The following is a 25,663-nucleotide window of genomic DNA, read 5'->3' as shown; positions in this document are numbered from 1 at the left end:
AGTGCATATAATTTTAGAATGGTGTGGGTTAGACTGGTTCAACCATCTGACATGGCCCGACCAACCAGTCCACCAGCAGGACACCCAGTTCATTTTAGCGTGCAAGCCTACTGCTGCTGAAGTATGAAGTCTACCTGATGTTCCAAAATAGGTTTGGTGCAAAATACACAAAAACAAACACACAACAGGGTGTGCAGTGTATCCTCCACAGTGCTGCCTGTAGTGCTGTGCACATGATCAAATGCGTACATGCAAAAACATTCAGGTGAGAAAAATGAGCCACAAATGAAGACAAAACAGGGATGGTTAATTAAGAAATAAGATCTATACTTTATTCACATATACTGTATATAAAAATAAAAAATATACAGTGAATCAAGATGCTTATTGAAAGAAAGAAAGATGTGAGCTCACCTACACACCCCATGCCTATCTACAGCTGCAAAGATGCGAGGGTGTGGAGGCCCATGATGTGCACCCACAGGTAACAGTTCTCTCCCACTACCTTGCATTCCAACATGCCATCAAAAATGAGCACCTAGGAAGATCCTGTAAGTGACGAGATATTTAAAAAAAAAAAAAAAGTTTTTAAGAGCTCAATGCCAACACTGGCAAATCCTTAATCCAACCTACTGGTAGTTAAGCTGTTAAACCTTCACTTCAACAGTAGCTACAATGCCGTCATCCTGCCAGTTCATGCATCACTACCTTTTCCCAACCTACCGGAGCCCTGCAAGAGCACCTTGGCTTTGTGCTTGAAACTGGAATGGTCTACTGTCGGTATGAATGGTTGTTCCTAGGAACTATAGTTACCCTGACTAGAAGTAAAACTGCCACAATTTTTATATTCTGCCAACACCAACAATTCACAGCTCTTGTGGTGTAACCCCTCCCAACAGCTACTGTCTGAATACCTCACTCCGTCAAGAAATGTCCGAAACACTTCCCCCCAGATCTGTTTAATAATCTCTCCTATACTTTTCTTACCACAAGCGTAGTCCATGGGAAAAACAAATTAACCATGATTATTAACGGACTGAAAAGCACATTCGCATCCTTGGACACTCACTACCTACACCAAGCAAAGATTTGGTGATATACCCATTGCTAACACCCTCTCCTAACATCCGTCCTTCTCAAGGCAGCTATACAAATTTTCTTGTACTCTCTACGGTACTCAGAGTAAAAAGAATGTATGCTGGATCTACAAATTATGCCAACAGTGTCCAACATGCAGATGACCATGATGTGATGCTCAAAGAGAAGTCAATGGGAAGAAAAGCATGGTGGAAAAGACAACGGTTTATGTACAAGTGAGCAGACCAGCGGGCAAAGCTAACCTGCCCAACAGCAAACTTGTCTGGACTGTACAGAACTCTCACAAATCATCTACACGCAAGAAAAGTACACACAGATGAAAAGCTCAACAACACCTCCTAGAATTGAATGTATATTTTACAGCATTAGTTATCAATAATCATTGGACTAGCCACGACTCGATCAAATTCAACAGAACATAGCGATTACAGTCTTTTGGTTCTACATATCACTCCACACACTGGAATCAAGTATGGAAACGAAAAGAAAAGCAAGGAGTGGGGTTGCAGGACAGGGGGGAGAGGGGAGGGGCCTGTGTATCCAAGGCTTGGCCCTTGCCTTCATTGCTAACCCAGAAAAAAAAAGGCTCCTGCCCCACTCTATTAAAGGTTCTTGGCTGGGCTACTCCAGCAAGTGTGATAATTATAATTATGCATAAAACGTTGGCAGTAAATGGCAAAGCTATCACATTGTGCATCAGGTGCTGTCACAGATGCAGGGTATTTCCCTTCTGCAGCTGGTTGCTCTCCTCACATAGGCTATGGTCCAGAAAACCCTGCATTTGTAACACTTGCCCTTCAGTTGTCTACAGTAGCTGACAGTGATGGTTGGTGATTCCAGTCTCCTTGCCAAAAGCAAACTGTTGTCAAATGACAGCAACGGTTTTGGCCAGCAGAGTGAACACTTTCCCTTTTATTTAAAAAAAAAAAAGACCTCGCGACAACAAACTGCACTCCTGTGTCTAGGATGTTCCCACAAGAACATAAATAACTCTGCAACCTATATTTACAATCGGTATGTACACGCACAGATGGGCACATCTCACAAGGGGTGGAGGTGGGAGGAGAAGGAATCCCCATAGCCAAATCACATGGCATTAGTTACCTCCTCCTACACCTCAATGCTACAAGGCTCTTGCCAGGTAACACACATCACATTGCGCAGGTCAGTTTCCATCACAACGTGAGACATGATATATCTACAACAAATCTATAATCAACATGTGCAGGCAACTGCATTTGTTTTGCATCATGGGTGGACGTGTAGATGCACTCACTTGTACACTGACACAAACGCTCTCTCTTCCACTCTCATCACCCACCACGTGCCTAGAAAATAGTAGGCCAACAAAGAGTGCAAAAAAAAAAAAAAGAAGTTAGCCCAGGCCTTTTTTTCTCATACTTGTCTACAATATTAACTGATTATTTTTTGTGTGATTAAAGTATCTTCTGGATATCAAAGCACAAGAAATAAAGAACATACATCATGCTGTAGTTAACACTGTTTCCTTCTACTAGGACCAGTTTTAGGAAAGAAAGTCAACTACAAAAGCACGCAGCTCTTCCCTGGCTGCAACCAACAGCTAGCGGGCCAGCCTGCCAGCAAACCAGCCAGCCAACGCAAGGCATGTGTTCAGGGGCTGGCTTGCCGCCTGTCCATCTTGACCTGCATTCCCTGAGAAGTCAGCAGACAGCAGCAACCAGATGACCAGCCTGTGTTGTCAGGTGCCACCAAGCTCACACTGATTGTTAAGCAACCAGATGACCAGCCTGTGTTGTCAGGTGCCACCAAGCTCAAACTGATTGTTAAGCAGTGATGGTCGTAGATGCGAGACTTGAGAAATGTTTTATGGTGGCCACTGGTGGATGCACTAACCTGATAAATAAAAATGCAGGCCCACTGCTTCTCTCTAACACATTTTTAAGCTTTCAGGGTTGAAGCAATTTCTCTACTTTAGAGATTTCCTTATACATTTTCTTTCCTAGCCTACACCAGATAAGGGCCATCTCCTGCATAACAAAATCTATGTCTAATCTACTGCAGGCCATTGTGTACACGAAAGTCTACAACAGACTGTGTCTTGCCGTGCAGTCTGCCCCATGGCTGGACGTTTATATGATGTGATTATGCCGAGCACCACAGCAAAAGCTGACTCTCCAAAAAGAGTACAGCACTGGCCCAGGCTTGTCCATTAAAGACTGCAGGGCATCACCTCTCCTCACCCAGTGGGTGCTGAATTATATTTCACCTGAAGTTAGCAGCTGTTATCATCTGTGTTCTTTTGCTCGTTTGCGCTTGCTTCCAGAAACGTCTGTGGAATCTGCAAGGAAATTATAAAGGTAAAGGAAACTGTTGTGAAAAACACAATAATGATAATGTTAATTCTACAGCACCTTTCCCTGCCATCAAGACTGACTTAAAGTGCTTTTTGATTTATTAGAGATACATCCAACATAATAGTATAACTGTTAGAGGTATAACAAGGTCAATTATGGAACAAAGAAGTATGAGAATTAGTCTAGAAAATCTATGCAGAAAAAGGCAAAGCAACCACACTTCTCACTGTGTTTACAAAGAAATATAAGGCAGAAAGACCACATCAACGTTGCAGAAAAGCGTGTACAAACGGGACATGGAAAATGTAAGTGCCATTTGTACCCTTCGTTCTTAGTGAGCGGGTGGAGCGTTTGGACCCAGGTGTTGTGACCTCAGTGTCTTCTTTATGCACTTGTGGATTCTGGGACGCAGATGTTCCTGCAATCTGAGGGATCTGTGAAGGGGCTACAGTAGCTGCTGCTGTGGTAGCAGTGTTGCTGTCCTTAGCTGTTGTCGAAGACTGGCTTCGTGTGCGCCCGCACAGGACTGGTGTGTCAAAGTAAGCTAGCAAGACACAAATATAGACTTCTGACTAAGCAGTACATTTGAAAGTAGTTCCCTTGTTACAGATAATAAATGTTTTCTGCACCCTACCATTTTCCAGCAGGCACTTTCACATATTTACTCCACTGTTTAATCCATTAACTAAGACAAATTAAGAATTGGCCATTTAGGCAAACAAATGCTGAAAAAATATTCTCTACAAAAAGTAAAAAGTAGATATCTTATTTCCAAAATATGTTAAAAATAAGAAAATGAGCAACCATCATAAAACAAGTGGCTTACAATGCTAAAAGGCATAATCAACAGTATCTTTCTGAACAAATCTAAAGCAAAAATTTGGAAATAAAAATATTTCTTTTTACTGACTACTGAACTAATACTGTGACAGCTTTTGTCTATCATTTTAATCACTTGAAATTTCAAAGTAATTAAATAACTGATTGATAACTCACATTACACCACATAGCAGACACTAGAATTACAATTTGTAATGTACAGTTGACTAGTGATTTACATGTTCAAACTATGCAAATTTGAAGTAACTCATTTTACTGTTAGTAAAAAGAAAAATAAAGAATTTTTTTAACTAATTATAAAAAAAAATTCAACTTGTTGAGCTTCTAATAACTACTTTGTGTCCATTTCTCCTCTCTGCCCATAAGCGGTAGGGTTTGTACCATCTTAGGTGTTTGTAACTTAAGCAAGGTCTGCAGTGAGGCTAAGCTGACAAAAATTTGCTCTAGAAAGAGGTTGAAATCCATTTGTAATTGTAGGCTGCCTTTGTCCTCTCACAGACATCTAATTATTTTGTTTACTTTACCATGTCCTGTTACAAAAAGTTAAAATGTCGCACAATCCAGTGAAAGGTGCAAGCAGTTTAACTGACTTAGAACAGGCTCAAAAGACTATATCCTCAGAACATAATTGTTTGCTTGATGTGAGAAATGTGAATTTACAGGCAGAGTAAAGAAAATATTTGACAGAACTAGAAAAAATTAAATAAGGCATGAAAGTTGACAAAGTGAGATCATTAATACTCATAATAAGACTGTTTTCACATTAGAAGAAATTTTAATTTTGTGGAACTGATTCTCCCACAAATTTGGATAATCTGATCTTCTGTACAAAGCATTTTTCCCCTTCCATTTTAAGATTTGTGTACTGGTGCACTGTCTCAAACTCAAAGCCATAAATAAAGGTCTAATTTTAGTGCGTTTTGCACTTCGTAGGCTTTTAGTCACAAGTATAGTGCATGATTTTTACAGCAATCAAGGCTTGCTCTGACTTATTTTAGCTAAAATCATAATACCAGACTTACATGCTAACATCAGCATCACAATTTCACAGCCTTAAAATCTATTTTTTATGTTTACCCTACAACTTTTCAAACCTGTTTACCTTTAAAAGTCTATTATGACAGGATTTCATGAAAAAGAAGTGATAAAGCATTCTTTAACTAGTCGGCCTCTTGCATTATTGCCATATCATTTCACTGCATGCACAACTTGTCTCAAGCCCTATGAGCATACTCTTTATAAGTGTGAGCATGCACTATATAAATCTTGTATTTATTATTATTACAACTAGACTATCTTTCATGAATGCATTTTTCTTCATTATTCCAGCCTTTAAAAAAAAAACACTTGTGTACTTACATTGGCCAAGAGATTTTTCTAAAACATAGGCATAGAAGGCTCGCCGCCTGCCTGCTGAACTGGCAGCATTCTTCTTAGCAATTTCTTCTGGTGTAGCCTCAATGATGTTGCGTTCAAAGTGGTGGTGGTGTGCTGCATCATTATTACTGCTAGTCTTGGAGGAGGCTTTATCCTTCTCATCTCCAGAAAAGCCAGAAGAGCCAGAACTTTTCTTGCCTTCCCGTGAAAGTCGAGGAGGTTGGTCCCAAACAATTGCTTTACCACTCTCTGTTGCCTGCTTGGTCACAATTCCACTGCCAGGGGCAGTTACACTGGCCTCTGGCTCAACGCTGTTTAACTTGGGGGCAGGCTCTCCACTATCCGACTCACTTTGTGTGGATCTTCGTTTGCGAGTGATGCGACGAGTTTTGGTGGAGGCTTCCTCAAGTGAATCAGACATGCTTCCCACTGCCTCCCTGTCACCCTGCTTCGCTGTCATTGCTACATCTGATGGTGCTCCATCAGGCTTGCTACTCTGGCTGGTGCCAGATGGCACATGTGGGTCTTTCTTGCCAAACTCTTGCAACACAGGTGTAAGTGATGGAGGTGGTGGTGTTGCCGAGGGTACTATAGTTGGCGCAGATGATAAAAGTGGTGCAGGATGCAGCAGTGGTGGTCTAGAGTGAGGATTTTCAGCAGGTGGACAGGAAGAGTTTTCCACTTCCTCAGGCATGGGAGTAGCTGCTGAAGAGAGAGAAAGAACTGGGGGCTGGGTAGATGCAACCAAGCCCTCATTGCTCCCCACCCCAACAACCTGCCCCCAGCTGCCCTCTCCATCAACATAGGCCTCTTTACCAGCATCACCAGTATTGCACACATCTGGAACCACCACAGAACTTAACTCAGCAGCTGGACTGCTCTGGGCTGCACTTACTTTCACATGAATGGATGTGACAGCACACGCGAGCCTGTCTGGCTCCAGGTTTTTTAGCTCCAGGTTTTTTAGGGCGATGGCCTGTGCAGCAGCTTTTTGAGCTAAAGCTACCAAGCTCACATGATTCTTGGTTATATCCGGTACAACCACCATTTCTGGCCCCAATTCCAGTGAAGCAGAATCCTCGGAGTCGATGTGTGCCACAGAAGCACCAGCATGTGGCACTAAGGTTTTAGCCATGGCAGAGGTCACTTCTAGGGTGGTCTGAGTTGTCGCCACTGAACCAATGTGTTCACTAGTCACAAAAGCAGTAGACACTGAGCTACTAGCTGTGTTATTTACCTGAAAATTGTCAGCAGCCGCTAAGCTACTTCTATGCATGTTTTTTAACAAACCACTGTGACCAGTGTCATCTGTGCCTTGCCGTGTGCTAGTTGAAGGAACATTTTGTGCAGATGGTGCAGGACCTAAGTGTATATTTGCTACTGATGACTCTTGGGCTGAGGCTATGGTACCAACATGCACATTAGTTCCTACATCATCTGAATGCACATGCTTCAACAAACCATGTGCTCTACTCGTCACAGTAGTACATGCATCCACTGCAGCAGTTGTGCTGCTAGGTAAGTCTGAGGCACTGTGAGTGTCACCAGAAGCAAGCTCAGCAATGGACACTGCAACATTGTTTGTGCTTATGCCAGAATTGCATGCTGTTGTACAGCTGTCTACAGCTGGAACAGAATGAGAACTGGTGACCAAGACCTTACACATGTCTTCTACATTATTAGAGTCCTGAACTTTAGTGGCTGGACCATCAGGTGCTGATGCATCGAGAGTGTTGTCCAAGTTATGATGCAAATTGCTGGCATGTTCTGATGCCACATAATGGAGGTCATGTGACTGATTGGCACTGGATGGGTGGCTCCATGGCAGGTTAGAAAAATCCGCAGTTGTAATGCTTGCTTCCTGTCCACTGATAGAAGACATCACTCTTGCTGCAGTAAGGGAGCCTACTCCCTGTCCATTTCCATGTCCTGGCTCCCTTACTAATTCTGCACAAGCTACTGTATCGTGTCCTTCTGAGATTTTGCTGCCATGACTCCTGCCTTCTGCTGCCTGTGTATGTGCACTGGAGTAAAAGTGTTCAATGCTGGTGGGTTGAGAATCCACTGTCTGCGTAGGATTCTTTTCCACATACACTGTAACTGTTGATGGTGAATCTGAGGCCAAGTTGGGATTTACAGATGTAAATAAAGCTACACCAGCTGTCCCAAGGGCACCATCTGAAGTTGTGAAGGGAACTGTGCTTGCAAGGGTTCCCACAGCTGATACTGTTACGACTGACGCTGAAGTCAAAACAGCTGCCTGCAGCCCTTCAACACCAGAAACACATGCTGTCGAAGCAGTGGCAGTGACAGGCACTGCTATGGTGGTAACAGAAGAGGCAGCATGGGGTGATGTCTCCTTTATTAATGATGCAGATGACAAAGAATGTGACAGGGCAAATGATGATGCTTGAGTTGGACTGTCCTCGCTTGTCACTCCCCAGTCAAGTGATCCTGACTGTGAGTTAATGCACACAGGTACAGAAGGGGATGAAGCTCGCTGCACCAGTACAGGTGGTGGTGGAAGAGGATGACTGGGGCTGCTGCTGATGCTGCCACCTGTTGTAGTGATGGTTGTCTGGCTAGACACAAGGCTAACCTCTGGCACTTGCTCAGATGATGTCATGGACGCTAACAGACCATGAACAGATGAGGTTGTTACAACAACAGAGGCAGTGGTTGCAGGATGGAAAGCAGAAGTACTGAGAGGTAGCAGCTGGGGAATGTGGGAGGCAGGGTGAGACATAGCAGAATTCTTGCCACTTGCATGATGGTGATACAGATGTGGTGTGCTGGTACTGGGAGGGTGCACCTGTGTGGTCAAAGTTGCAGAGGTGGATGACACCAAAGGTGGTGGGGGTGGCTGCAACCTGCCCCCTGCTCCTGGGACAGGATTGTGAGGCCCAGACCATGGAGTCTGCACACATGGGCCCATCACCTGAGGGAATCCCCCATGAGACTGTGTGGAAATGCCCGAGGTGGAGGGCTGCTGACTGAAACATGTGCTTGCAGGAGCATAACTCTGGGCATTAGGCACAGCCACAGCAGTGGGAGGGTTTGCAGAATGAAGGTGTGGTGCCACTCCAGTTTTTAAAGAGCTGGAGTGCATGGAGTTTAGGTCACAGCCACTGTGCTCTGAATATTGGGCAGGGTGATAGCTGCCTCTTGCCATGTTGGACGGCAGCACAGCCATGTTGTTTGAAGGACCAACAGGGGCTTTGTCAAAAGACAGAACCCGTGCTGAGGATAGGCTTGCCCCTGGAGATCGAGCACCACCCTGGGAAGCTCTCCCTGGAGATGTTGAGCCATTGGTGCTGTGCCTGGAGCTGCTGGCACCAGGAGATTTGCAGGCACGGACAGGTGGCAATGCAGTCTCTGTCGTAGGCAGAGGTTTTACCAAACGTTGCACTGACTCTGTCAAGCGTCTCGGAAGAGGCAGACCAGGTGCATAGATGTGGTTCAGCATATTCACATTGACAGGAGATGACCGCTTGCAGTACATGCTTGTGATGTTGGCGTTGCGTACTTCCGCACTGATGGTTCCACCTCCAACACTTCCTATGCTCATGCTCCCATTGCCATTCGACGAGGAGTGGCGCCCTCCAGCCTCAAGGTACCCCACCATACCATTGTCACGGGTGGGATGAGAAGCAAGCATCAAATCCTCATCAAAGCTTGAAAGAGACGTGGCCTCCCCTGAATTCCCATAAAACAGTTGATGTGCCTCTTCCAGCACATCAAGGTCACTGGCTTCACCTACCATCATTTCCGGAAGTGAGACTGCTGCCTCAAGGCTGCTGGTGTCCATCAAGTCTGTACTGTGAGGAGTTGCTGCTGAATGCTTGTGATGAAGTCGAGAACCTGATAAAACAACAGCATCTAATGAGGCCAAAAAGAAAAAAAAGAGAAAGTGTCACAAACCGTCTCTTGATGTTATGCACAAAATAAATAATGACTAATAAAGGAAATAGTAATGGAATAAAGGAAATTACAGTGACAATTTTTTTGCAAACAATTGTAGACTACTCATAACAGGAAATGAGGTTTGGAATAACTGCTTCAATCATACACCAGAATCATTAACTCTTAAGCTCTCCTCCACTTTCATCAATTTCTCACCAAAAACAGAGAAAACCTTAAACTTTGGTGAAAATTTAATCACAATTTTATCTGGTTAAGGGAAAAAGCTATCTTGATTACAAAACCCTCTGAATTAACCTAAAAGACCACTATTTTATAAACTTCAGAATGGTTTGAGGGGTGGGAGCTGGAGCAAACTTAATCATTACCCAATGTCTTACCTGTAGCTGTAGGTGTGGTAATTGCAGCAGTGGTGACTGCAGCTACAGAGATGCCATGCTGTTTGCTAGAGGCCAGGACGGTCACAGGAACAATAGCATTTGACTTGCTGGAGTCAGTGATATTGACCACAGCTGTTTTAATGTCAGTGTTATGTCCAGAAGATAGTACACAGTTCTGGGTTGTGCCTGTGATAGATGTTGTAACAGGTCCTACCGCACAGGCTACGCTTGTGGCCGGTGCGCTTGACGTTATTGACATGTGTGTGTGAGAGACAGCTAGGCTTTGTGTGCGAGAAACTGTTATGCTAGGCGAGTGGGTAGAAGCACATGATAGCGTTACACCCTGCATATAAGGCAAACGAGGCATGGTGCTGGTCGATGGAGCTGGACTGGTCACATGGACACTTGGCTTGCCCCCAGGATGAGCAAGTGCCAAGCCAGCGGTACCTGTTCCAGATATTCCTCTGGTATGGGGGACAGACGCTGGCTGAAGAACAGAGGAACCTGCACTATGGGATACAGATGAGCCAGGAGTGTGTGGTAGTGATGAGACCTGTATACCTGAAGTATACGAAGAAATCAAGTGTGGCAAGGAATTCCCTTGGCTGTTGGATAGTGGCTGCTCAGGTGCATGAGCATGAGGCAAAAGAACAGGCCCATTCTGATGCACACCCGACACCTAAAACGGTAAAATAAAAAAAAATTCCCTAATCATAATGAACACATGATGCCTTTTGGTGCTAATCATGTACAGTTTTTTTTTAACACTTTGTAGATTTGCAGATGCATTTTTGTTACAACTTTTCTTCTGTGCAAAATATTCCTCAAACCAATTAAAAGAATAACAAACAATGCTTTAACTATCAACACTCACTATTAATAAGAACTTCTACATGGATTATACAAAACAGAAACTAACAAATTTCCACACCATTATTAACAGATGCTGAAAATGACACCACCACTGACAGAAAATTACAACCCTTTCCACACATCTGCTCCCCCCTAAAATAAGTGAATAAACAAGACAAAGAATGGCATACTACTTTCATAAGCTAGGTACACACCTGGCAGTTGGCCACTCTGTTTTTATGGTGAGAAATTTGCTGGTGAACATCTGGATGGGCACTGGACAGGTACTGGACAGCCATGCTGGGCATGCCCTTGTTTAGAACAGGAACAGCTTGTGAAGAGGATGCCACAGGATGCATGGACTTCATCAGCATCTCATCTGAATCTGCATGTGAGCCACAAGTTGAAACAGTACCACCACATCATTCTAGCTGTCAAACACAAACACTGGGAAGACTACCTGGCCACCTGACAAAATTAGATCAGTTGTTCCCTACTGAGAAGCATCTGAAAGAAGTTCTAATGAACCAATATCATCAGTACTACAACTAGTACAAAACTTTTACTAAGTGTGCCAAATATAACAAAAGATACTGTCATAAGTAAACTCTATCTTAATCAACTTACTGTGTAGAATGTGTAGAAAATTGTTAACCTCGACTTTACAGTAACCATAATTATTTGACAATAGCTTGTCAAAGACTGTGGTTTAACATGCTTTCTATAGTGAATGCATAAAGATCCACCTAAAATTCTAAAATACCAGTCAGATCTTGTCAAACTGTAAAAACCATGGCATTTAGATGAGATACTATCGCTGTCATCAAGGGAAGGCCACCATCCTTTAGGACACTAAGCACAAGTATTTTAACTTCTGAACCTTGTGGCAACCACTCTATCTAAATATCATGGATAATTAAAAAAAAAAAAAGATTCTATAACTAGAAGTTGATGATCAGCAGAACAACCACAAAAGAAAGTGCAAAAGAACTCTATGGATCTTTGTACACTTTTTAATTTCAAGTTTATAGACCAAGGTTCAGTTGCATTTGTTTCTGGTTTTTAATTAAGGCGTACCAGTGTGCATAAGCACAATGATGATAAGTCACGCAAACTTTATATCTAAGTGCACAAATTTGCAAACTAATTTTAAGTTCATGCTATTTCCAACAGGTAAAGCTATTGAAACAGTACATGCAATCATTGTGTTAACTCATTCTCAATGTTTGATAACAGTACCTTACCTAGAAACCGGCAATCTGCATAGTGGGCTTTTGTACATAAACTTCAAAACTGGTCTTCAAAGGCATATGAATGACTACAATTAGGTAGTGGCATGGCTGAGATACCGCTAATAGGTGTGTGAAATGAAAATACCCTTATCTGATTCAAATTTTAAAAATGCACAAATGTGATTTTTCTAGTATAATGAAAGACAACTCCCATCACCTACACACATATTTTGTCTGCTGTTGCAGATTGTAGTCCTGTACTAGTGCAAATTTGCTTCGTGTGTGTACAATCCAACTTTATTAATTTAAACTATTCACATATTTTCTTCCTCTAAGTGATAATACTGATAAAATGACAATTTTATATTTAAAAGTTTTTTAAAAATTTATGTATGGATGATGCAACAAATGAAGCATAAAAGAGATACATTGCTATGCTGCCTTGTTGGTCCCAGGAGCAAGGAAAATAAGCATCTGGCCTGAAATGTTTATAATAAACCTAAGCATCCAGATTATCCCCACAGCAAGAGAGGAGGGGGGGGGGAAATTGGTTTTTTACACCGTGTCAGCAACTGAGGCTATATTACGGCAAGGCAGCCAGCCCTGTAAACAGATGTCACATGCAGAGAAATAACAGCATGCCCGAGACAAGAAATGAACTCTGGGCAGCCAACCTTCACTGTATTGGTGACAGGCGCTAACCATTGCGCCACCGGACCGCCCCCCCCACAGCAAGATATGGAATGATACCAAACACTTTTTGAAGAATGTGTTAAAGCTCTGAGATGTTCTGCAGTACAAAGACAATGATGTGATAATCATTTACCACAAAGCTGTTGTTCTTCCTCGAAATGTCAAAATTTATTAATTTATAATTTATCAGTCTTATTTATTAAGCTTCTGTTATTTTATAACAAAATCTGAATCTGACATGGAGTTTGGAAACTACTGGCACCTGATCTTGAGTTTCAACTGGCTGCATATCATAACTTTGTACAAAATGCAGTTAATATAATTTGTAAAACTTAAATCTTCAAGTTACACCTATGTAGTTTTCTTCAAATTAAAAATAATGCAGTTATGTAGTTTCTCTCAAATGTCTCAAAATCCATCAAGAAATAAAGATATTAAGTTCAATTTTCTGTGACATGTCCCTTAATTATAATGGTCGCTGGAGTGGAATTTTTTTTTTATAATTTCAACTTTGTGTCTTACTACCATCAAAATTTAAATACAGCCAACCTAAAACAAAATCATAAAAATCATACATAACAATTGGTATATTGTATAAACCAGTGCACCCGCAATATACTTAAAAATACAAATATGATACACCAAACATGGCCTTCCATGCAACTTGACACATTTTTGAAGGTTTTTTTATTTTTTATTTTTTTAATTTTTTCTTTCTTTCTTGTTTTTGAGATGTGCTGTCAGGTCATGTTGCATAAGGATAACATGGCACTTTGTAAGATATATCTGCAAGTATTGGAAATCAAACAGTAACATAATTAACTAACTGCATCATTAAATAATAATTGATGGTACCTCATTTCGGAACCCTGTAAATCAGAAACTATAACAGACATTTTCACGAATTTTGTTTTGTTTTTTATTGCTTTCAAGACTCTTTTATAAAAATTTAAACAATTTAAATATGGTCAATCCGAAATTTTGTTGCAACCTACTACAATTGACACAATTTCCTGCTTGCGTAAGCAAAAAGAACACTACAAAAGAAATCATCCAACTGGGAATTTCCACTACATACACATTTACCAAACCTCAGAATAAATCTTAACTCAACCAAGAAATTTTGCCACCATGAAAATGAACTTTAACAATATCCACAACCTGATGTCCTGAGTGAGTTAAAATGCACATGTGTGGCAAAACTGATAAAAAGAAATACAATCTTTAAATGGAAGATCTGGCAAAAACATGCACTATTTCTGGCTAAAGTTTTTTATTTTAGAAGCTGCAATAAACCAATTTCCAGATAAAGGAAATAAACTATCTATCTAGGATTATGCTACAAGAAATCATTAGATTAGCCCATTAACATATTGGACAAGAGTCTAGTTTTTGGATGCAACTGATTGTGGTTCATTTTATGCAAGGATAGTTTTAAATAATCCCAACAGTTATGCTAACCACCATAGGACTGTATAGTATTGTCAAACTTGAGTATAACTGTATGGTGACTGCACACAAATGAAACATTTCAGAATTACAAAGATTTACACTTTCGTCTTACCTGCTGGAATGGATTTTTCTGCAGAAGCACTGCTTTGACTATGCTGGTGGGTCATGGCTGCAGCATCCTTAAGCCCAGATACTGCAGCATCTTTTCTGTTAAGCATGCCTGGGGTTGTCAGCTGACTGTTATGAACAAAGCCAATAGTCAAATGGCTGTCTGGTTTGCTTGTTGAGGGTTCACAGTTGACAATTCCCTTATTTCCCCCCATCGCTTGCTTGCTACATGCGCCTCCCTCTGCTGCAGTGCCATCTCCCAGTCCACCTGTCCCTGAATGATACTCTCCATCCCCCGCCTCTGATGGGGTGTCATCTGAACGCTCTGATGAACTTCCAACACCAGAGTCATTGTTGTACACCTTAGTTGTGGCACCATCCAACAAAGCAGTTCCTGCACTGGTGGCATCAGATGGCCCATCAGGACCAATGCAGCTGTGGTTGGAACTGTCATCTCCCTCCGAAAGAGTTTTGCTGCCGGTGGGACTAGCAGTGCCCACACTAGCACTGTCACCAACTGCCACACGCTGAACAGCTTGAGGAGGGGAAAGAACAGCTGGGGCAGGTGACATGTTGAGCAAAGCAAGGGATGGGTTTTCAGCAGTGACACTGCTCTTGATCAGAGCATGGCGGAGTGAGTGATGCAAGCTAGCCACTGCTGCACATTCTGTTCGTCCTTGTGCTAAAAATGGGTGCACATTGGCCACAAGAACATCTGGCTGTGGTGCAGGTGCATCATCTGTGGGCTTTGAAGACTTTGCACTCACATCACTGGCAGAATCTCTCACACAACTTTCAAACTCCTTGTTTTGAACTGGTTCAGATGATACTCTCATGAGTTCTGATTGAGAGACTGGAACGACTGAAGCTGGTGATGCTGTCAACATGCCCGAACTACCAAGATGCATCTCTCCTAAACTATCCCCATTTGCTGGCACAGTCACAGAAGATGTAGACACCGCCAGGCCATTGACAGAAGACTGAGGGTGGTTCGCTACTACAGCTGGCAATGGGCTGTTGTGCAACTCCAACACTGCTAAAGGAGGGGGCTGGGTGACAACTGGTGACAGTGGACTAGAGCGATGCTGTGCATAGGCTTGAGATGACATCACCCCTCCAGGAACATGAGGTTTCCCAAGTGGTTCATTTGAGTGCTGCCTCCTGCGTAATTCTATTAAGTCCACATGGGGAAGGGTAGACTGGGAGACTGAAACCAAAGGAGGAGATGGAAAGTTCCTTTGTTGCGAGTCTTTGAATGCACTGTCCACTATGCCAGATGCTAAAGGAGGGATGAAATTTGAGCTGCCAGCGATGGTGCTGGAGGGAGGGCTGGTGGTAGTTGGGCTGGATGTCAGAACTGCTATATCTAAACCAGAGCCCTCAGGTGCATCAGTGTGAAGTGGTGCTGGCTCTCCTCTCAATGGACTTAGGTCACTGGCCAACTCCCTGGGTTCCATGTGCCCAGTATAGGGATTGATGATACTTTCACCACCCATCTGAGAAAATCCTGAGGAAATCTGCAAGGATCCTCTACCTATCACTGCATCATCCACTCCTACTGGCATGCTAGATGTGTCCATACTGGTTTCAGAAACATGCCCACTTGAAGAGTTCACATCAACAGACCCACTAATGCTCACTTTTGTTGAGAATAAGTCTCCCACACAAGTACTGGATGCAACCACTGAACCCATACCTGAACTTGAGGTGGAATCAGAGATCAGATCATTACCACCACCACTCTGAGTAAGAGTCCCTGTATCTTTCTTTCGCCGAACTCGACGTTTCTTCTTGGATTTGTCTATGCTGCCTTGGCCTGCAGACAGACCTTTGCTGTTGGAAGGCGAAGAACTTGCAGCCATGGGCTCTGTCTGTAAAAGGTTGATAAGCAGTGGACTTGATGCTGTCACTTTCCTTCCTTGACGGCCAATATGGTTTGCCACCCCACTACTTGCTCCCTGTGAATGGGGATATGGAGGGGGAGGTGGCAAGCACATTGTGTTGAAGCCCACTGATGCTGTCTGGGGTAGTGCCATAGCCTGACTGGGTGATGTCATCGTCTGCACAGTTGTGTGAATCCCTACTGCTTTAGTTCCTTGCTGCCCCTGTCTGATGGGTGTGGAGGTCAGAGGCTGCGGGAAAGTGCCAGTTTCAGCAGCAACCCCATGGCTGGGTGGAGGAACTGGCAGCCGCTGGTGCAGGCCAGACAGTGCTGGTGAACTGCCCAAAATATTGCTAGCCACACTAACTTTATCATTTCCACCCCCACTGGACCGCAAGACCGAAGCTTCCACTATGTTTGGTGTTTTAAAGACATCATTGGAAGATGCTGGGATGTAATTAGTGCTGGCTGTTGTTGCAGGAGTCAACACAGAGTTGTGGAAAAGTGAGGAGCCCTGCCTCAGGTACTCCTCGATGTTCTTGCGGGTCACCTCGACATTGGTTGGGCCCGGAGAGCCCAGCTCATCCGAAGAACTAGGCAAGCCTGAGTCAAACACAGCCACTGATGCACTGGCAGCAGTCTGACTCAGCCCAGCACTTGAAGCAGCGGTACGTAGGATCAACTCAGTACGTTGGTTACCAGGTGTGGCCAGCGTGAGGGAAACCAGGTGGTCACCTTCTATTTGGACAGCCAGTACACCAAGCTGCCGCAGCCGTGAATTGCCCTGCTCGGCAAGCTGTTTGAGACGCAAAGCTGCCTGGCGGGGGATGTTGAGTGTCACACGGACGCTGTTCCATGGCTCCACTTTCTTTACAATCACCTGCTTCTGTGGGTCTGCAAACAGCATAAGATACAATGAAATAGCACGAAACAATCTGTAAAAATCACGGAATTCTACAAATCATTTACATCAGCTGGGAGAAAGGGATAACCATTAAAACTTCAAAATTGCAGAAAAGAACAAGATGACCTTATGACAGTCTCAAATAGCCATTTTCATTTTCTGTGGCTTCTAATCTTTATATCTATTCATGGGATCACATTGTTCTTCATACTGGTTCCACACCAAATTGATCACTCTGTCAAACTTCATATAACAATTTCTTTGTCAGAAGGTGCTCTTGACACTAAATAACAGGAAAACATACCAGCCAGAAGCAGGTCTTTAAGCTGTCTCCGGAAGAACTCTAGGCGGTGTGGCAGCTGGGGGTCATGGAAGTCACCTTCGCATGTGACCACTGTTTCGATGTAGTCCTCTTGAGGACCCATCGCACTCCGCCATCAAGCTTCCACCTGCAGCAGTCCCAGATTTCTATAATGAATTCAAATGCATCCCTTCATTTTAAACCAAAGATAATGACAAAACCTTTCCCCTGAGTAATGTTTCCTTAACCCAAGCAATTTTTTCTATTATTCCCATGTCTCATAATCATCTTTATCAAATTCTCACAACCTAAAGATTGGCACACAAAAAAATGTGCTTTCTTTTCATTACTACTTAAATGGTTGAGATGGATGAGTATGACTTTTCAAAATTTATTTAATCTTTTAATAGTAACTAGTAAAAGGACTGCTCTTGCCTCTCAAAAATACCCAAACCTTAATTAACGCATTGACTTAAATATGTGAAAAATTCCTGAATGTTTTGATTCGCAATAAAATCATGATCATCCAATAATTATCAGTGCCAATGTTTGCTCTAGCAAAATTTTTTTAATTTTTATACACTCAAAATTATGGTCTTTTAATAATGCACAAATGTAAAACTGCGTACATTATTTTAATGCTGCAGCACTGAAAGAAATGTAATAACATACACAATAATAATACTAATATGTTGCCTTCCCCAACCATCATGGTGAACTCAAAAAGCTTTACAGAAAACAAGAAAATGAAATATTGACTGCTAGGGGTACAAGGTCACAAACTCTCAAACTGAAGTAGTATCATGAAGTAGTTAAAATCAAAAACAAAATTTGACGGAACATGAGAGTGAATAAATGAGCTTCTAAACAGAAGTGTAGTCAATGCCATATATGCATAGTTTCAAAACCTAGACATACAGTGGAAAATACAGTGACAAAGTATAAGGCTCACAGATGAGAAAATGTTAAGAGTTCATAGTTCATTGATCAGAAATAAAGCATTAAAGAAAAATGGCGATAAGTAATCCATTAACAACAAAAAAACCCTTGAAATATGATGTCCCAGATGAAACACAGGCTACAGAGAACCTTTGTAGAAGAAATGATCTACAGGTGGAAATAATTTGGCACAATCTTGGAACAGCCTAAAACAGTGATATATGGCATAACTAAAAGTTCCACATTAATGACCTGTACAGCATACGGTTCTTAGTCTTTAACTCCTTTACACTTTTGCTGAACATAAATAGTTCAAACACTACATTCAGTCAAAGAACAAGCAATGAATCCTGAACTGTATAAGGTTATATCTGAAATCCTTTTTTTTTTTTTTAATATTTGTTAATTTTTTTTAACCAAAACAGTGAACATCTGTTTATCAGTTCTGCGTATCATTTGTCAGCTCACTCTCACCCACACGTGCATACACACACAGCCATGAAACTATTTCATCACAGCTCAAACTAAACAAAATGACAAAATACACACACAGGTGGCAAACTGTGGATGAAGATGAAGCATGTGCAGTTTCTTGAGTGCACAAAAATTTGAGAATAATGTATGATAAATAAAAAAAACTTTTTTAAACTAATGTTTTCCTTCAGAATAAACCTAAACTGCATCAACTTTCTAAAATATGTTGGTAAATGATGTACGTTTTCTGACAAGCTTTTATACGTATGCTACTATCATTTCTGGGAAAATGTTATGTAGATTTAATTTCCTCACATATTTTTGTTCATTCTCTAACCATACTCTTGTAGCCCTATACTCCTTAAGTAGTAGCAAGGAATAAACTCTCATCTCCCTTTAGCCTGATTTTCCACCTCTTTTCTCTGTCCACTTCAGTTTCTTTTTTCCTGCATACATTTGGTTTAACAGTAAAATCACTCCACTATAAATGCTGAATGATTTTATGTTGAATTATTTCTTAAAACTGTTATCTAAAAAAGAGATGGTAACATGCTGATCTAAATCTCACCTTTCTGTGACTCTTGTAGCCCCATTACAACAGGCAGGTTAAGAACTACTTTACCAATATTTTGATTCTGAAGTTGCATAAACTCCAACAGTAACAACTGCACAAATGGTCTACCAACAATAAAAAATCTAACTAAGGAAGGATATGGGAGCAAGGCGAATTACCTTATTTAACATTTATAAAATCTGCTACAGTTTTGGAGGGGACTGCGAAAACCAGCTAATAAAAAGCCTAAACCTGCTAAACTAAAATACAAGAGTCTGAAATAAATATATATAGCATCATTTCAGTATAGTTTCTTTGACATATAAACTCATCTTCTTGGCAATCAATTTGTGTCCTCAAAAATCATCAATCAGTGGTAATTAAAGTAATAATGTGTTTTTTAACATTAGTTTTTCCTACATGACTGGGTATTTTTCTTTTAAGTTCTTAAGGCTGGAAGACAAATCAAAGTTACATAAATTCTCCCTTACAGTAAAAAGTAGGCAAATGAACCAAGGTTTTTATATAGTTTTACATGTAGCCCATTACAAATTACATTATATAAAGACAGAAAATTAGCATTTGTCAACTACAGATGCATATCACAAAAGAAACTTGTGGGTTGTGTTTCATGGTTACAAATATTGTAAAATTCATTCCTTTAACTCATTAAGAGATTACCAGCACTTCATGAAATAAAGCTAAATTACTTCTCAAATCTCAAAGTTACATCTCTTACTCACATTAAAGTAAACATAGGAAAGACCATCAGCTCTGATAAAAATGTTTGTCATCCTTTTCCTTTCATCCCTACTGTGCCATGCAGTATAATATCTAATTTCTTTCATTTGAAAGGGCATTGTTTTGGATTTTCTGCTGACTTGCTCTTTTTGATAAGTAAATAATCCATCTTACCTTTCATCTCATTAATATAAATATGCAACCCAAACACTCAAAATATATGAAGTTAGCATCTGGCAGCGAGCCAGAATGTAACATGGTTTGTTTTATTTTTAAAGTTTTCCAGCCTTTGACTTCATTTTTTAGAGCACTAAAGAGCAAAAACTTTAAAATATCAAAGCTAACTCTAAATAAAAAAATATATTTTTGAAAGTACAATTCCCAAAAGCAAATATTTTCAGTAATAATAACAGCTAAAGCCAAGCAAGATGGTTAAATTTGCTGTGCATATTTGTCTAAAATACTTTTCACATGAACTCACACTTGATATTTAGCACAGACTGGACTTCTAAAAGAAGTAAAAAGCAAAACAGTAGCTGCCCAAAATTTTGCAGGGAACAACCAATTTATAACATGTTAACATTTATACATGTTTTGATGACAAGGGATATTTTCATATGAATACTTCCCCTCTACATTACAAATACACCAAAAACAAACTACAGCTTTGTATGGGCAACTGATCTTATAATGACGATGTAGAATCCAACAGATCAATCTCATAAAGCCATTACTATTCATCATTGTCTCATCAACTAATAATAATAATAATAAAGTGATCCCGTGACACTGTAAAACATTTGCTACTACAGCACTGAGAAATATATTTGGTAAATAAAGTTTCTTCAGCATTTGTTTCTTTTTTTTTCTGGACATGGCAACTCTTTACAGTGGTTCACTCTGGCTACACTTGGATCCTTCTTGTTCAGTACCCATCCACAATATTTACACAGGTCTCAAAAACACCGACCTGGTGCTGCCCATATTAGCAGAAATCTTCCAAAAGCCTGAACAGTCCCATCTCAACTTTCAAATTTGGTGGCATTGGCAGCTAAACCATCTATAAAGCTCTTTACTCCAAATGTCCACCACTGGTTAACTAGTCTCTGAACACTTTTCTGTTGTCTTTTTCTAGGGAAACAACACAAGACTTCAAAGTGATGAACTATAAAAAAAAAATCAAATTTAATTAGACTCAAAATATGGCATTTGATGCCAATTACTACAAACAAATCAAATAGGTTGATGCTTTAACAGACAAGTACCTAATTTCTTCAACAGATCTGAAGCAAATGGAAGTAAAATACCTTTACTGAACAAGTGTTTATTCTACTGTTTCTTCAAAAGAAACTGTTCTTGTCGATATACAATAATCATAATTCCTTCAAAACGTCAATGTCAACAGAAATGCTGATTTTCACTGACAGTCTTCAAGACTTTATTGTTAATATTGTTTATATCTCATCAAATAATACATAACAGCCCCACCTAATCAGCAAGAGCTTAAAGTTAGCATACTCTTAGACCACTGCACATTTTCTTCCAGTCTTTAAATACAGTACTACTACTACTTCTACATTTTTCTCATAAAATATTCAAGCTACACTGTTGTAATTCCAGTCTGGACATTTGCAGAGTTTGTAACTCTTGGTGATTAAAAAAAAAAACAAAAAAACACCACTGTCCCAGCTTTAATCCCAAAAACTCTTTCACTTCTAAATTCTGCAGGTGTGGGAAATCAATTTGATCTTACTAGTTTTGGACGAAGTTCTTGTAACAGCCTACAGAAAAAAGCATGACAGACAGACATCAAAATAAACTAATTTTTGTAAACAGAAAAATTGCTTCAATATCTGATTGGAACATAAGAGGTACACACTTTTGCATTTAAATTACCTAAAAAAGGGGAAAAAATCTAGGAAACGATCCCTGTGAAAATTAGATACATCCCATCAACTTTTAAAACTGATCACTGCTGTTGTAGTGAACACCATTCATATGAACAGAAATACGTAAATATGCTGTAAATTATAAAATTATTTTAAAATAAAAATCTACTTGTGGCTAACACTCGCTGGGTATGGAAATGTGAAAAGGACTTCAACACAACCAATGTGACATGATGCCATAAAAAAGTAACTAAATATGGAAAAACAGATGCAGGTTAATAACCTTTTCGTAAGTATCTGTACTAATTATCTTTGTGTTTGTATAAATTGTATAAATCGAAAGCCAAACAGTTCTTGTGCTGCTAGCCTATACTATGTTTAAACAATAAGCATTACATCGCGAATTATTTATAAAACTAAACATTTATTCTCTTAAAGTCTTGAATACGCAGTTACAGCATACAAAAAGAATGCCATTTTATCATAAACCATCACTGAATAATTGTGATCATTCCAAACCCAAAAAGGTGTTTTATAAGAAATCCTACAATATTCATTAACACCTTTATTATACAAAAACTATTATATATTTTTTTTTAAGTCTTGGCAAAATTTTTTGACGTCTTTTCTGCACCAATTTCAAGAGTAAAATAATTTATTAATTTAAAAGTGTAAAAATTTAAATTATACTACATTAAAATATGCTAAAACTAATTGAAAATAAACAAAGAATATGTTTGATTTTGTTAATATATATATTTTAATTATAAAGACCCTTACATTACACCTAGAAATTGTAGTTTGTAAATAAAAATTGCATTACAAATTTACGAAATGCACATTCTATACTATCACCATAAACAAAAAAAACTTCTAATAAATATGAATAACTGGAAACACTGTCGAGCCCTTTGTAAAAATTACTGATGGTACACTATAGTTCACATGGATAAATCTCTGACAACCATAATTAATTACTTGTGACAATCTTAAGTCCACAAACTAATCTTTTTTCTCAAATTATACCATTAATTTAAGTCAGAAGTTCAATTTGGTTTAATTTTAAAGTTTTATAAAAAGCTTGCATGCTTCTTTACTACAGCCTGTTAATGATATATATAGTACATTACAATACTTCAGTCTTTTACCCAATATGTATCATTTCTCGCCGTTTGTTAAAATTAAAACAGAAAGCATCCCTGAAAATCATAGAGATAAAAAGATGATGCAGTAACCTACTTTAACATACTAAATGACTCATTACACAAACTTATATACAAATAAATATTAATTATGTAAACAATCTTATTTCTTGTGTGCATATAATTGTACAAGATTTAATTATTAACGCATGCATACAACCCCTTTTGCACATATACATCTTTCATTTTAAATTTTTCTGTTTTCACATTTCCAAATACTGCCATGTGAGCAAACTCTGGAAATGGCTCACATCAATATGAAAAATGATTTATTATATATTGCTCATCAAGGTAGACTTTTATCCTAACCATCCCTGTTTAATGTCCATTTTCCCCTTCATCCTCTAACATGCTTTTAAAAAAGTTCACAACTTTTCGTAATTTCTTTTGAGTATATTTACAAGTGATTAATATTTAAAATTAAAAGAATTTTAATAAACTTTTATTTGTAGCACTTATTTTATTAGTCAATTTCCTAATACAAACCAAAGAAAAAAAAACATTTGTGAAAGTACAGTAAACCACACATTAGTGTTCTCTCACTTTTGTCTCAGGCATCAAAATGAATAGAAGATTTGGACTATCAAACTGAATACAAATCCTGATAATCAAGAAGTGTATGTACAAATATACATACAACGAAATCTTGCCAAAACTGACTTTAAATGTATCCTTACAGTCAATAAATACAAAGCTTCAAGTCATCATTTACATTTTAGAGTATAAAGCCAGTGGTTTTAACTAGAGTGCTGTAAGAATTTCCTGAAGTTTCAGGTGGAAGACCTAGATTTATTTCATCCTCATATGGTCAAAGTACACATTCATAACATCAATATTATAAGCAAATATCATTTTTATTAATCTAAAAAGTGGTAAATTGAAATCAAACAATATTGTAAAAGTATGCTTCATGCACTTTTCTAAATCTCAGTTACAAAAGAAAATACGGGAGCAAGCTCTCTACATTGTTAAATCAGCAGTACTTATAGTTCTAGTCTGTTTAAAACCAATCTAATGAAGTGATACATTTACTGGTTTTAATTATCAATGCTTGTTATTATCATGTTTAACACAAACAAACAATTGTCATTACCGAATGACTGTTAATTCAACAAAATCGGATGATTTTCTATATGACTGGCTAAAACCTTAATACAAATGTACCTTAATGAACATTGGAGCCAACTATTTTCTGCTTGTCCTAGTTAGTATACTTATTTATTTTTCTTATGAATGTGTATGCTTATATTTGGCTGGAAACAATGGTAATGATAACTGCAGATGTGGTATAACTTACTCTTCTAAATCTCAATGTATTGGTCATATTTCTACTTAATGCATTTGGTATAAACAATAATAAAATCCTGAATATCGCTTACATGCTCAAGAAAAAAATTCTAAAGAAAAAACTTTTACTACTTTAAGGGTGAACTAATACACAGGCTGATTGATACTATCAGAATATCCAAATGTTTCCTTGTCATAAATACCTGCAAACTGCAAGAAATCTGATAATTTAGCACTTCACAATGAGTGTGATCAGCTAGTTATATCACTGTTGTGTAAAACCTACGGTATCGGAAGACATAACCTAACACTGTAATAGAGGGTGGAATTTCCTTCCCCGCCAAAACTAAATGAAGGTCAACAGAGAAAATGTGCCGAAGGTATAAATAACAAATACTTGTTTTAAATAGTTAGAAATCTAAGAAATAATTTTAAACTATCCCTAATAATTATCCCCGCGTCATCCCCACACCCGTCAACCGTAAACGATCCCAGCCGGAGTATAAGGATTCAATCTTAAAGTTAAATTGATCACTCCTGACAAGCAAACTGGTTTAAAAAGTGGCATTCGTATCCTTTGTAAAGCAATAGTAAGCTCTATATTTCTAAATAAAGCTCACAGCATATGATATTGAATTTAATCTAGTTTGCTACGTAAAAATAAGGGAAAGGATGACGGCCATATTACTAGTGGAAGCAGCAAATGGGTCAAACAGCGGAAGAGCATGGCTTCATGGAAAGACACAAATTGTTTATATTAAACGCATCAGTAACGTTCAATCATAATGTGATTGCAATAAAAACAAGGCAAGGAATATAGTGCAAATAAAAGAATATGCTAACTCACTGAATCAGAGCATAAATTCGGTGAAAATTTGGTATCACTCCGCACGCGAAATTGGCGATCGTAACAGCATAGCCCTTCGTGACACCGGTCTTTGCAACCTCAAGAAACGATACAATCACATGCCTGCAATAACAGTTAAACGTTCTACAGTATTTATATGCTATAGGTGCCTGGGATAGCATCAACTGTACCTGTAAAGGTGTCAAATATGTGTTAGATATTGGCCATGTATCACAAACGCCATGGAACAATAACAAGTGCCGCCATTTGCAATGGCCTTATACCGCATGCGCAATGGACCACAGAATTCTGGGAGAGAGATTGGCCGAAGATGGCGCGAGGAGCAACGTGATGA

General features: G+C 39.5%; 1 protein-coding gene across 4 annotated transcripts; it reads right to left on the bottom strand.

Annotated features, from left to right (window-relative positions):
• Nucleotides 1–306: 306 nt before the first annotated feature.
• LOC112573353 lies at nt 307–25,616 on the bottom strand. 4 transcript variants are annotated; one of them, XM_025253639.1, is made up of 8 exons: nt 25,500–25,616; nt 17,380–17,524; nt 14,294–17,065; nt 11,020–11,189; nt 9,953–10,631; nt 5,634–9,530; nt 3,757–3,978; nt 307–3,418 (listed from the first exon to the last, which is right to left on the bottom strand). In XM_025253639.1, exons 2-8 carry the CDS (start codon nt 17,498–17,500, stop codon nt 3,366–3,368), a joined length of 7,914 nt encoding a protein of 2,637 aa, XP_025109424.1. In that variant the 5' UTR covers nt 17,501–17,524; nt 25,500–25,616; the 3' UTR covers nt 307–3,365. The 4 variants fall into 4 exon arrangements, with proteins under 4 accessions (XP_025109424.1, XP_025109427.1, XP_025109426.1 ...); XM_025253642.1 differs by having other exon boundaries at nt 5,634–9,512; XM_025253641.1 differs by having other exon boundaries at nt 17,380–17,543; nt 25,500–25,591.
• Between the last annotated feature and the right edge of the window lie 47 nt (nt 25,617–25,663).

The sequence above is a fragment of the Pomacea canaliculata genome, linkage group LG10 (assembly GCF_003073045.1).
Source record: "Pomacea canaliculata isolate SZHN2017 linkage group LG10, ASM307304v1, whole genome shotgun sequence".
Classification (NCBI taxonomy): Eukaryota; Metazoa; Mollusca; class Gastropoda; order Architaenioglossa; family Ampullariidae; genus Pomacea; species Pomacea canaliculata.
The sequence above is the reverse complement of the archived record's forward strand: the minus strand, read 5'-3'. Positions and strand labels throughout refer to the sequence as shown.